General features: G+C 36.9%; 1 protein-coding gene across 4 annotated transcripts in view; it reads left to right on the top strand.

Moving 5' to 3' along the window:
* Positions 1–14,709, top strand: part of LOC115220266 (chromodomain-helicase-DNA-binding protein 1) — a 108,748-nt gene that overhangs the window by 84,774 nt on the left and 9,265 nt on the right. For all 4 annotated transcript variants that reach the window (XM_036509862.1, XM_029790373.2, XM_029790375.2 and 1 more), the window contains 8 exons: positions 854–996; positions 3,083–3,215; positions 5,407–5,557; positions 7,311–7,421; positions 8,978–9,223; positions 10,839–10,943; positions 11,890–12,068; positions 14,281–14,392. In XM_036509862.1, the coding sequence (XP_036365755.1) occupies positions 854–996; positions 3,083–3,215; positions 5,407–5,557; positions 7,311–7,421; positions 8,978–9,223; positions 10,839–10,943; positions 11,890–12,068; positions 14,281–14,392 (1,180 nt within the window). The remainder of the gene's footprint in view (positions 1–853; positions 997–3,082; positions 3,216–5,406; positions 5,558–7,310; positions 7,422–8,977; positions 9,224–10,838; positions 10,944–11,889; positions 12,069–14,280; positions 14,393–14,709) is intronic.

Here is a 14,709-nt window from a genome sequence, read left to right as displayed (position 1 = left end):
TTTTGTGTGTTTCTTAAATAGCTTATAAACCCCTTCCATGCTGCAATTGTTTTCGTTCCAGCACACGATCTCAGATCAGGTCACTTGCTATGCAAGTACATCTCCATAATATGTTGGTGTTATTTCACAGAAATCTCAAGGTATCATTTATGTTGTTATGAGATTTTGATTGTGATTTTAATTTAAATATGAAGACTATATAGTACAAATGGTATCAGATGGGTTGGTATTAAAAAGGTTAAATAATATAAAATTATGTCTATGTTATTTTGTAGACTATAGGTCAATAAGGACTCACTGTTGCCGTTACTTGTTGTTTACAGTTCTGAGCTGTACTTGTCCATGGTGCTATAATTACAGCTAAGTTGTTTAACCAAAGTCTTCCAAATCAAACAGTCGTGTAAGACTTTCCAGCTGTGATCATTTCGTTTATTTTTCAGGAATAGCATATCTAAGACTACATTATACAATGTGCCCTTGTGTTTTCTTTTAGATGTGGTAAGATGCGATTTGAAAGAGATTTGCCTGCTATTCCTAACAGGCCTAGTGTTTTACAGATATCAATGAAAGTTAAACCCCTTGACCATAATTATTAGCACACATCCAGAAACTCAGATATTAGGCACAGATGATACTGCAGAAGCAAGAAACTGGATTTCTTACACCAATTTCTTACATTGCAGAATGAGGTCAATGAAAATATCGAGAAATAGAATACCTCTTTCTTTTTTTTCTTTTTTTTTGCGTAATTTAACTTACAGCTGTTTTTTTTGTTTTTTTTTCTTTCTTCTTTTTCTTTTTTTTTATGCTTGTTAACAAACATGGCCGTATGTAAATTTATTATAAATTTCAGACTGGATGCTATATCTCGAGATGCTGAATTACAAGAAAAATCTGAAACTGATTTGAAACGGCTTGCTGAGTTACTAAAAGAACGATGTGAAAATGCTATGACTGAACATAGGGAAAGATTGGAAGAGGATCCGAGTTATGAAGGTCAGTTTCCAAATAAGATAAATTCCTGAGACTGTTTCTCCCCACTTTTATCTTTTTTTTTTGGTATAATTTATTTATTGAGTTTGGAAGTTACCCACAACTTCCTGTTGTATATGTGGCTATGTTGATTTCCAGTCCAGATTTTTTCCCTTTACGGTTTGAGTATCGAGTAAAGCTTAAATCACTGAAAAGTAGTTCCAGTAATTTGTTAGTAAGGGAGCAAATTAGCCAAATCATTAGCATGTCAGGTAGATTGCCTTGTAATAACTGATCTAGTTCTCTGCTCTGAGTTCAAGTACTGTCAACGTTAACTTTACCTTTCTTCCTTTTGGCAGTCAGTGAATAAAATGCCATTCCTGTTCTATGGTTGATTCTTCTCCTTCTGTCTTTCAGTTTTCCTGGAAGAATTTAGCTGTGTCCAAACCTAGAGAGGGTCAGCCTTCAGTAGATATAACAATGTTCAAGACACACTATGTGTCAAGATGGCATTCTGATGTTTTCATTAGATGCTGAGGGCCCAAAGTAAGGCAGGCTCTGGTGAATAGTGTTAAATCTTAGCAGTAAGCCATCAGTTTTAAGGGAATGGGGTTAAGTTAATGACTTGTATTTATTTTATTTGCCCTGAAAGAATGAAAAACAGCCAAGTTGACCATAGTGGGATTTGAACTCAGAACGTAAAACTGGAAGAAGTGTCACTAAACATTTTGTCCCACATTTTCATGATTCTACCAGCTTGCCACCTTAAAAAGCTATGATTAGTAATATACTTTACTCTCCATATTTTGAGTGATCTCTAAATATATAGCAGTTGTAAGTTTTTCACCGAACTTAGCAGTTCGGCAAACAGACTGATGAAATAAGTACTAGACGTACAGAGAATAAGTCCCGAGGTCAATTTGTTCGGCTAAAGGAAGTGCTCCAGCATGGCTATAGTCAAATGACTAAAACAAGTAAAAGAATATATATACCACACAGTCATTGTGTATATATATATATATATATATATCATCATTATCATTTAGCATCCGCTTTCCATGCTAGCATGGGTTGGACGGTTCAACTGGGGTCTGGGAAGCCAGAAGGCTGCACCAGGCCCAGTCTGATCTGGCAGTGTTTCTACGGCTGGATGCCCTTCCTAACGCCAACCACTCCGTGAGTGTAGTGGGTGCTTTTTACGTGCCACCCACACAGGTGCCAGACGGGGCTGGCAAACGGCCATATATATATATATATATAATGACTGTGTGGTAAGAAGTTTGGTCATAGGTTCAGTTCCTCTGTGCAGAACCTTGGGTAAGTGTCTTCTACTCTAGCCCTGGGTCAACAAAAGTCTTGTGGTTAGATTTGGTAGACAGAAACTAAAAGATTTCCATTTAACATCCATTTTCTGGGCTGGCATGGGAAACGGATGCTGTGTATTTATGTGTATGTGCACATTATTTACTTTTTCTTTTTGCCTTGATTTTGTATGATAGTTGTGAATGAATGTCATTGGCAGTGTCCTTCATTTCTAATCTTCCATGAAAACATGTCTGGTCTTGTGGAATATTATCTCACTTGGAAACGGGGGGTGGGGGTTGGTGACAGGAAGAGCATCTGGCTGTAGAAATTCTGCCTTAACAAATCCCATCTGATCCATGCAAACATGGAAAAGTGGATGTTAGAATGATGATGATGATAGTATATGCAACACTTTGGTCAATTTGATTTCTGATTATAATTGCATATCTGTTTCCTGTATGTGCACATGGCGCCATGTTGAATTTAAACTATGAACCTTTATTTTTAAAGTGAGAATAATAATGTTCTTATCCTATCCACTATTCCATCAAGATACTATTTTTGCAATTTTAGGTCATATATAACTTTTAGTGATGGCAGCCATACTGAAGTGTTTATTGATTAGGTTATCAGCTAGTATTAATCAGGAATGGCACCTGATGACTATCAGAATACAAACGAATCAAAGCGCAATGTAGTAGTAAATATATATTCTAAAGATGAAGTTAATAGTCTGAAATTATAGTCTTGTAAACCATATCTTAAATATTTAGACAATTCATTTTTATTTTCCTTTTTGTAACAGCTGGAAAACGGACACATCGAGGCCCTTCCTTCAAATTATCAGCAGTCACAGTTAATGCCCAAGCAGTTTTAAAAATACAACAAGAGTTGGAACCTTTGTCTTCATGTCTGAAAATAAAAGATGGGAAAAAGATGTAAGTTGATTCACATTATTTCATTTCTATTTTATTTTTTCTTAATTGTATATCATTCAGTCCATCAGAGAGTGTTTCTTATGAATAAAAAAAAAAGTGTCTGTGTGTGTGTGGGAGGGTTCCTTAAAACTAGCATATGAGTGTACTAGAGATAGTCTGTGTCACTAGGAAAACAGTTGACAAATTTGGCAAAATAAGATAACGTTTGTGTGTGTTGGGAAGAGAAAGTTGGTTTTTAATCTTTCAAGTTGGCAGGGCCCTTCTCAGGATACAAATTTCTTCACATGATAGGAACTTTATTTTATAAATTTTATTAACCATCCAGATCCTGTAACCAATAAATTCTGTGGTTGGTGTAATTGATTATACCTTAAAAGATGGTATCTCAGCATAGCCAAAATCCAATAACTGAAACCAGTAACAGAATGAAAGATAAAATAAGCCTTCAAACAGACGGTCAACAGCAGCACCTGCTGGACTCAGCTGCTCCACATTGATAAAGGGCAAATACCCTGAAACCGGTCTGTAGATGTCAAGCCAGCGAGGGGAAGTTGATGACCTGCCCTGTTCGAAGGTGTTATGGATGCAGATTTGTTCATCATACAGCTAGCTACAGGCGATTGCTTCTCGGAGCTAATCAACAGCAGCATTCGTCCTATTTCTCTGGACTGCCACATTATTTTAGCAATAAATATTAAAATGAAAGATAAACATATTGGAAAAACAGGAAACTGTAGCTTACACAAAGTTTCTGTGCTTTTCTCTTTTTTGGTGGTGGTGCTGTACAGCCTACTAACTTCAGGTTGAGCAAGTTTTTTATTACATGGAACATTCTGTTATGAATTTTATCACCATAAACGTTTGATATGCACATTCTTATATTTGATAAAAATATTTCATTTTCAATTACTTGATTTCCACTTAATCAGTACCATTACATAAATGTAAATGGCCTGATATTGCACACACTCTTGAGTTAATCCTCAGGTTTGTCAGCCCCCTCTGGCCCTTGTGCCGGTGGCTCGTAAAGAGCACCCACTACACTCACGGAGTGGTTGGCATTAGGAAGGGTATCCAGCTGTAGAAATACTGTCAGATCAGACTGGAGCCTGGCGCAGCCTCCTGGCTTCCTAGACCCCGGTTGAACCGTCCAACCCATGCTAGCATGGAAAACAGACGTTAAACGATGATGATGATGATGTAGAACTAGCACACACACACACAGCTCCTGTCAAACCATCCAACCCATGCCAGCATGGAAGATGGATGTTAAATGATGATGATGATAATGATGACAGTATTGGGAAGGCCGGACCTTTAAAATCCTGGTATATACCATCTAATGGGCTTCCATACAATTTCTGTCTGCTCAGTTTCATTTGCAAGGCTTGGGCTGAATTGAGGATTTGGTAGAAGCCCCTTATTCAGGGTGCTGTTCAGTGGAATTTGAACAGAGCTCTAATGGTTGCAAAATGTATTTCTTAACTATCTAGTTTTGTTGCCTTGTACTCTGTCTCACATACTAAAAACAGAAAGTGGTTGCTGAATCTACTAGAAGCCACAGTGAAGTCTTCCTCATACCCCACTACACATTGGATTATAAAGGCATGATGGTGACTGTTGGAATTCCTTTGATTGGAAGTCTACTTGATTAAGGTTGGCCTGCATCTCACCCACAATATCCTGTTAACACATAAAATGTTTACTACATTGGCAAATGTAATTACGATGAGTTTATATTGTGGCTACGTAATTTCTTTTTATCCCTTATTTGAAATAATAGGAGGAGAAATTCTATGAAAGAAATTGGGAAGATGGTAGGGATCCACCTACTTTTTAGGTAGTACTTCATGGAAAAGAAATACTTTGGTTTACCCTCACCCCACCTCTCATACTTTGTTCACTTTGCTTATTAATTTAACACACATTACAATAGAAATAGATAACACACACACTCACACACACACACACGTATGTAGGTGTGTGTGTGTGTGTATCTAAATTCTGCATCTGATAACAAAATAGGGCAAAGTTTTGGTATATCTTTTCCTAGAATTGATAGATTGAATTCTGTTCTTGGTAATATCTTCCTTTTTTAGATGTACTTGTATAAGCATAGATATAATAAACGCACATTCGTGTGTGTGTGTGTGTCTATAAATGATAATAATGGTTGTTTTTGTCATTTCAGTTATGAAATAAATGGTCGAGTGAAGTTGGTTCACTGGGACTGTGTGTGGGAAATTGAAGATGACATAAATCTACTTGTTGGCATTTATGAATATGGTGTTGGAAGTTGGGAAGATATCAAAATGGATCCGGAGCTTAATTTACGTGATAAGGTATGTTTTCAAATCTCTCCCTCCCTTAAAACCTTGTTCTTTTACTCCATTTAATTTAATAATATAAAAATTCATACAGACGTGGCTGTGTGGTCAAGAAGCTTGCTTTAAAACCTGCATAGTTTTGTGTTCAGTCCCACTGTACAGCACCTTAGGCAAGTGTCTTCTACTGTAGCCCCAGGTTGACAAATTGTCTCATGGGTGAATTTGTTAGACAGAGATTGTGAAATGCTATCATATATTTATTACATTCACCCCAGTGAAGGTGGCAGTATTGTTTTCAGTCATGTTTGTTTGTTTGTTTGTCCAAGGACAAGATATCTCAAGAACCACTGGATGTATTCAGATGAAAATTTCAGATATGTTTGGCCTCATGACTGGCATGAACTGATTAGATTTTGGGATCAATCCGGTACCAGACAAGGATTCTGGATTGTTTTTCTGTTTTTTTTTTATTAAAAAAAATTTTTCTTTTACTTAATTTTTGAGAGCAGTCGTGCTCATTTTTAGTATTCTCATTTGTGAGAGTAATCGAATTTATTCCAGATATTCTCATTTTAAAAATCATCTCTGGCTAATCGTTGGTGTTGCCCTGGTGGAGGTTTGCGCTCTCTGAGTGCTCTTGTATTTATTATGTAAATGCGTGCATGTGTGTGTTTATTTATGTGAGTATATGTTTGTTTGTGTATGTCTCTTCCCCCACTGCTTGATTGCTGGTTTTGGTTTGTTTAGGCCCATAACTTAGTGGTTTGGCAAAAAAGACTGATGGAATAAGTACCAGACTTTAAAAAAAAAATGGAGTCGATTTGTTTGATTAAATCTTTCAAGGTGGTGCCCCAGCATGGCCGCAGCCCAGTAACTGAAGCAAAATAAAAGGAAAAGATAAAATAAAGATATCATCTATGGATGAACTGGTGAATGTGTGTATTTTGTTGTGTTTTATATATTTTCATGAAGCCAGTAAATTGGAAGAAACAGTAGAATGTCAGACGTGCACAGCTTTTGTTCTGGCCCTTTGTGTTCTGAGTTCAAATCCTGCTAAGGGCAACTCGCCTTTCAACGCACTGAGGTTTATACAATATAGAACCATTTCAGGCCAGTGCGTTAGTAGTTCATTGTGATAAAATGCTTTGTGACATCTGTTCCGTATCTTTATGTTCTTACTACCCAGACAAGAGTTGTGAAGTTGTTTATATCTGGCTATCAAGTGGTGTCTTGTAAGAAATAGATACAAGAAGGCAATGGGAAAACCACCTTTGCATTCTCATTAAAACTCCATGATAGCCACATACTGGTTTTCAAAGAATTCACCATGAGCTTGCTTCCTAATCATATCGTCTTGGGTTCAGTTCTACTGTGGAGCGGCAACGACTGATTAAAGCCTTCTGAGTGGATTTGGTTGACATAAACTGAAAGGAGCCTGTTGTGTGTGTGTGTGTGTATCCCTTCCCCCAATCCTTGTCTTCTCATCATGTGATGGCTGTAAACACATGTCACCATCATACGAGTGATGTTGTGCATTGTCTTCTGTGGAAACCATGTCTAGTCTTGAGGAAATATTACCTTACTTGGAAACAGGTGAGGGTTGGCAACAGAAAGGACATCCAGCAACACAAAAAAAAAATCTGTCATAACAAATTCTGTCTGAACCATGCAAGAATATAAAAAGTAGACATTAAATGGTGATGGTTCAAAGTGTGATATATTTTTTTCATCTCCTATATTGAATTTTATTTGAAATGGAATTTTACAGATTTTACCTGATTCTGACCAAAAGCCTCAAGGAAAACACCTACAAACAAGAGCTGATTATCTTTTGAAACTTCTGAAGAAGCAAAATGAAGTGATACCTGCTCCCATTAATGTAAGTCTTCAACATTTATTCCTGTTGTTGTTGCAACAATAACTACTTTTAATATATAATATAATAATAAATGCATCCTTTTAAAGCCTAGCCAGGCTCATGGGCCCGGTTTCACTGGCATGTGTTCCCCAGCTGGATGGGACGCCAGTCCATTGCTGCGTTACTCATTTTTGCCAGCTGAGTGGAATGGTGCAACCTGAAATGAAGTGTTTTGCTCAAGAACACATGTTGCCTGGTCCAGGAATCGAAACCACAATCTTACGATCATGATGCTGACACCCTAACCACTAAGCCACGTGCCTCCACACTATTAATATATAGCAGTCTTTTTTTTTTTTTTTTTGGCCTTAAGAGAACTCTGAATAATAGAACCATTAATCAGAGACATTCTAGTCATGACCATCTTACCTTCATTTCAGGAAGTACACACACCTAAGTCTCTAAGACTGTGTTATCCAATAAGTTGGTAGGATTTAATCAAGGGAAATGTGGCTGCTATTTCTTGCAGGATGAGTGACTACATAGAGGCTGCAGATTTAACAATTTTCTTGTCATGAAGTTTATTAATAATGATTTCTAACATTGCCACAAATGTGTAGTTGATTAGATTGACCCTAGTACTTGATGATAACCCTGATAGGCTGAAGAGTAAAATTAAGATAAAAATGGATAAAACTCTTTCCTGAATCTTCTAGCTTGATAGGGCTTGTTTCTTGGTTTCTGTGGTGTATATCTTCACCCCTGGACGAGACACTGGTCCATTGCCATGCTCCAAACTCATTATTGCCAGCTCAGTAGACTGGAGTAACGTGAAATGAAGTGTTATGCTCAAGAACACAATGCATCACCTGATCCAGGAATTGAAACTGCGGACTTATGATCATGAGTCCAATGCACTAATCACTAAGCCATGCACATCCATGAAGAGCAAAATTGACTCAGCAGAATTTGAGTTTCAAACTGAGTCTCCTGCTAAAATACTACAATTTTTTTTTTTTGCTGGTCTGACACTATCATCATTCTTGTTTTCATTAATAATGGTTTCAAATTTTGGCACAAAACCAGTGGTTTTGGGGTAGTGGGTGGGTTGATTACATTGACCCCAGTGCTAAGTTGGTACCCATTTTATCTTCTCTGAAAGGGTTGACCTTGGCAGCATTTGAATTCAGCAAAATTCCACCAAGCATTTAGCCTGGCATACTTACAATTTTGCTGGCTCACCACCTTGCTGCTTTCATTAATAATGCGACTAAAAAGTTTTTGGCAGGCTAAGGAATGTTTTTGACTTAAGCCTCTCTCATTTTAGAGATGTAGTTGAAGTGTTAAAGAATCTGAGCTGTAGCCGAACCTCTTTGTCCCTTGTGGAGCAGTTCATACATAGAGGCTGCAGATGTAACTGTTACATTGCTTGGAAACAGGCGAGGGTTGGTGAAAGAGAAGGCATCTGGACATTGAAATCTACCTCAGCAAATTCCATCTGACCTATGCAAGCATGGAAAAGTGGATGTTAAATGATGATGGTAATGACGATGTATGTTTTTGTTTTCAATTTTCAGCTGGCACCCAAGGTCAAAAAGCAGAGGAAAAAGAAACCAAAATCTGCCGAAATTGTTGCTGAAATCAATGAAACTGGCGACATGAGTGCCAAAGAAGAGACCAATGACAGTTTCCCTGACAGTGTGAAAAGTGGTAAGAAGAAAAAGAAGGACAAGGATGAGAAAGAAGAAAAGGCTGAAGAGAAGCCAGAAGAGGAAAAGAAAGAAGATAAAAAAGAGAAGAAAGACAAAAAGAAGAAAGAGAAAGTGAGTTTTTCTCATTCATTTTTACTCTTTTTTATTTTTTCATTTTCCTCAATTTTTATTGTAAATCATTCAACTGCATAAACCCTTTAGTTTAGCATTTAAACTGCCCATATCCTGCCCAAATATTCTACCTTGTTTTATGTTCAAACTGGCCAAATCTGGTCTCTCACACCTACCCTACAATGTCTTTTTAAAACTAAGCAATCATATCATCAAAATCTCCAAGGTACTTGATCCTGCATGATTAATTCAAATTGATGTGAACCAATAAGCATTACAATTGACAAAGTAATCTGAATACTAAGGGGTTAATTAAAACCTGTTGTTACCCGAGTCAAGTGCCTGGCACAAAGTTTCCTCATAATGGCTGCTGTAGGGGTTTGAACTTCTCACCATGTAGTCAATAGTCTCTGGCATGTAAATGTCACAGCTGTTGTGCTTGAGTTGGCTCCCAACCAATAACCTGCTTTGTTTTTAATGAATCAGCCCTCTTTTACGGCTGGATGCTTCTTGTGCTGTCAACTTGCTTAAAATAGAGAGTAAACACTTGTTGTTTAACCCATGGTCAGCTCTGATTGAGCAGACATATGGCGGGTAGGTAATTGATCAAACAACTCAATGTGATCCACAGAGTTGTTTGATCAACTTGCCTCAATGCAATTCACATGTGGACAGAGCTACGGTTATGTCATACCTCTATCCAGCTGGTGGCTTGTTTTAAAATTGTTCTGAAATCTGTCACCCTGACAGCATTTGTACTTGGTTTGTGAGCCATTAATAAAACTACTGTGTCAAGCTTCCAGGCATTTCAGCATTCCACTTCTGAGGCATCTTGTTTTGGTTGAATATAAAAGACTGAGTTTACTTGATATGTATTCAGTTGATTTGCATAGTTATTTTGCCAAGTTTAAAATTAAAAAAAATATTTTTAATAATTTTCCTTAATCTACTTTGGTTACAAATGGATATCATCATTGTTGTTTAACGACTGCTCTCCATGCTGGCATGGATTGGATGGTTTGACTGAGGGTCAATCTAATCTGGCAAAGTTTCTACAGCTGGATGCCCTTCCTAACACCAACCACTCTGAGAGTGTAGTGGGTGCTTTTTACATGCCAGTCAGGTGGTACTGGCATCGACCACGCTTGACTGGTGGTTTTTACATACCACTGGCACAGGAGCCTGAAAATTTATCAGACATTGTGAATACTGTATTTTGTGCATTTTTTTTGTTGTTGATGTGGAAAGAATTCTGAAAATGTTTTCAAAAACTGTAGTGTTTCAAATGTAATCTTCATCTCAATTCTTATATCCTCTTCTTACAGTCTACCTGTCTCACGTATATGTGACGTTAAACGACGACAACGTTTTTTTTTTTTTTAATTAAATTACTCATGTCTAATTCATGTTAATGGCCATGTATTTTAATATGACTAATGAAACAAATCTTGAGTAATGATTACGGTTGAAGCACTTAAAAAGAATTAGAACAATTAGACTTAAACATGTCAGTCATAGTAAAACTAACCATTTTTTTTCCATTTGTGTTTAATTTTAAAATATATTTAATATTGTGAAAGTAAATTATTAATTTCTTTTGCACTATTTCTTTCAGAAAAAGAACAATGATGGACCTATGCATTTTACTGCATCTTCTGAACCTGTTGCCATATCAAAAGATAACATGGACGTTGACTTACCCCCTGATGTGTTTGCTGAGGTCAGTCTTCCTTATTATTATTCATATTGAACTGGAATAATATTTTTCATACCTTGACTGTATTATTGTGTTGTTGTTTAGCCCTAGGTAAGTCCTGATTGAGCAAATCTGTGCTCAAAAGCATTCCACACATTAATATCTTATCTTATGTAGAATGCCATTACCCAATGTGACTCCCCCTTTTCAAGATGTTAGGCTGTAATTGAGGGAGATTTGACTGCTATTTCAAGCAGGTTTGAACAACCTTGTTACTCATCTCTCATTGACTCACCAAAAAGTGACAAGTTAATCTCTAACATGGCATTTGAGAATTAAAATATATATTACAATTGTCAGAGCATGTGTTGCTTATATATACTTTTTTGTGTAACCCTTTCGTTACTGTATTTATTTTGAGATGCTCTGTGTTTCTTTCAATTAAATTTAAATATAACAAAGAATTTAATAAAATAACTTAGCTAGTGTTAGGAACAAATTGTGACTAAAGTTTGGTGGTATATTTTAATGCAAAACTTATGAAAGCAAGACATTTGTACTACAGAGCCAGAACCAGTTTTGGCCGGGTTGGTTACAAATGGATATCATCATTGTTGTTTAACGACTGCTCTCCATGCTGGCATGGATTGGATGGTTTGACTGAGGGTCAATCTAATCTGGCAAAGTTTCTACAGCTGGATGCCCTTCCTAACACCAACCACTCTGAGAGTGTATAGTGAGTGCTTTTTACATGCCAGTCAGGTTAAGTAGTTGGATGAATGTCTTTTAACAGATATATCTTCTCAATTTGTTTTCACAAATGAAGTGATAAGATGAAGGAATATCAAAGACTATCCTTCTCTCTTTCTCTCTCTCCATACTCTCTAACACACACGTTTGTATGTGTATATGTGTATGATTGTGTTACACTTGATAATATACGAATTGTTTTGTCATTGTTCTCAACCAGTGCAAGGAGAAGATGCGACCGGTGAAGAAATCTCTGAAGCAGCTGAGCAACCCAGATGACAGTCTATCTGAAAAAGAGCTCATGAATCAGACCCGTCAGTGCCTCCTCAAGATTGGTGACCATATCCATGACCGCCTTGCAGGGTACAATAATCCAGAGAGAATTAAAGAATGGCGCAAGTAAGATAACCACACTTCTTTATTCTGATGCAGTAGCAGTACAGTTTAATTTGTCTTAATATAGAGAAGGTGCAGGTATGGCTGTATGGTTTAGGAGTTTGCTTCCTAGCCACATGGTTTTAGGTTCAGTTCCACTGCATAGCTTCTTGGGCAAGTGGCTTCTATAGACCAGGGATGATCAAAGACCTTGGGAGAGGATTTGGTTGACAGAAACTGAAAAAACCCATCATATATATGTGTGTGTGTGTGTGTGTGTGTGTGTGTGTGTGTAATTATTGGGTAGTGTGATCCAAAAAACCCTGGTGTAGGAAGATAGTATGCTTCAAGCATATACACAGCTAGTTAAGATGACAAACGGTGGACAATATATGGTAAAGATAGTTTAATAACTGTCGTACGTTATACACCTTGTCCCATATTGAAATCAATAGAAACATCGATAAGCTGACAGTCACTACACAACTCTTGAAAGTAAGGGATGGAAAAGGTAAATAAAGACTACATATGTTTCAAAGCTAAAGTGAGTCTGTATTTCTCGAGACTACACGTGTTTGTTCACTGGTTTCTAAACAGTGGCTTTGTTGATGGTGTCATTTTCTTGCACTCCATTCTGGAAGTGTGTCCAGGCTGTTTATTGTTTGATAGACTGGGAAGTTATTACCTCAGTTTGAAACAGGTGGCAGTTGGCATGAGGAAAGGTGACTGGCTGTAGAAAACTCTGCCCCAACGTGCTCCAGTATGACTATGCTGGCTGAAATGATCTAAAGAACCAGTCAACTACTTTCCTCTAAACTTGCAGTTCAAATCTTGTCAAGGGCAACTTTATCTTTTGTCCAGGGGTTGATATATAAGTTCACTTCTTTCATGTTAGAAGCTTTTAGTTAAGGGAGAAGGAAGAGTAGCAGGTCATATGACCTCTGTAGGCCCTTCTATGGAATGGTAAAATTTATGCAGTGAGTGGCTTGTTAAATGGAAAGAATCATTGTGGATAGAGCTGGGTGTCTTGCTTGAATGTTTATAACAGTATGAACTCCTGCCAAAAAGCATTCAAGAATTTGGTGGTTGAGTTGAGTCTTGGATTGAATATCTTTCAGTATTTAGTAATGTTACCTTTTATATTCTCAGTTCAGGTTGTACCAGGGTTGATTTTTAACTTTTGTCCCTCAAAAAGCATAGCAGTATAGTGGACAATATACCTTAACAATTGACTATGTTCCCTTCTCTAACACATCTGTAGCCTTGTACAGAATTTAAAAATCTATATTTACTATCAACTTTTAATTTTGTAAGTCAAACATTAGATTTGATTTCTGTATTTTTAAGCTTCCATAAAGTCTAGAAGGAATGGTATTTCATTTTGGAGTTTTGCTGACCCTTTTCACTGATTGTAAAAGTGATACTTGTCACACTTTGATGATTAGTCAATGTAGAATGTCAAATGTTGCTGTTGTTGTTGTTGTTGTTGTTGTTGAGCTCCAGGTGGTGAATTGGAAGAGTTTGTTAGAGTATTGAATAAAATGTCTTGTATTTGTTCTGATTCACTTTACTCCAGTTCAAATCCAGCTGTAAGTCAGCTTTGTCTTTCATTCTATTTGGGGGATCAGTATTAGAAAAAAAAAAGGGGGTAACAATTTAGGGCAGTGTATTGACAGTACTATTTGAGCAGCAGATGTGATATCTTGAGGTGTCTGCACTGACTCTTTATGTTTTGATAGCAACATGTCATGTGATGATATTGGTATCAGCTTTTAAGTGACACCTTTCTGTTGGACAACATCAGTGTAGTAGAGAGAAAGAGACTTACATGCACGGACAACTGTTAGTCATTCACACTCATATATATACAAATACATAAACACCATAGAAAATGGCTCCAGGCCTGAATGTGCCAGCCAATAACCAATGAATTAACAACTGTGACCATCCCATCTTTTATTCAGAAGTAGAACACCTCGGACTACATTATGCTATATGTGTTCTCTTTTTTTATTTGGTTGCTCTTTCTAGTTGGTTCGTGTAGAATATTTTATTCACTTTTAATGAAATGTGTCACTCAAGCAATTGACTCTGAAGACATGTGTTTTAATGGCACCGTTATCAAAATATATGAGATTGCCGAGAAAAGAGAAAAGGATGAAAGGAAACAAAACTAAAACCAAAAATTTTACAAAAGACACCAAAATTGAAATTAGTAAAACTTCTTTTGTTTCAGTTATCTGTGGATATTTGTATCGGAATTTGCCGAAGCTTCTCCAAAAAAGCTGTATAAACTGTATCGCACTGCTGTAAAGAAAAGAGAAGAGGAACAAGAACAAAGAGAGAAGGTTAGTTTTTATATTTGACATTATAAACAATAATTCAACACAGAAAAATTAAAAAGCAACAAGAGGCGCATTTAACCTTTTTCTTACTTAGCATCTGTTAAAATACACTGGCTTTGATTTCAAGTAATTTTGATAATAATGAAGAATTTAGTGAAGTAATCATATCATGATCAAGTTTGTGTTTGGAATCTATATTAAGGCAGCAAGCTGGCAGAAACGTTGCAACGCCAGGCAAAGTGCTTAGCAGTATTTTGTTTTTATGTTCTGAGTTCAGATTCTTATTTCTTTACTACCCACAAGGGGCTACACACAGAGGG

Source organism: Octopus sinensis, linkage group LG16 (genome assembly GCF_006345805.1).
Source record: "Octopus sinensis linkage group LG16, ASM634580v1, whole genome shotgun sequence".
Classification (NCBI taxonomy): Eukaryota; Metazoa; Mollusca; class Cephalopoda; order Octopoda; family Octopodidae; genus Octopus; species Octopus sinensis.
Note: the sequence above shows the minus strand (reverse complement) of the source record. Positions and strands in the feature narration are given on the sequence as shown.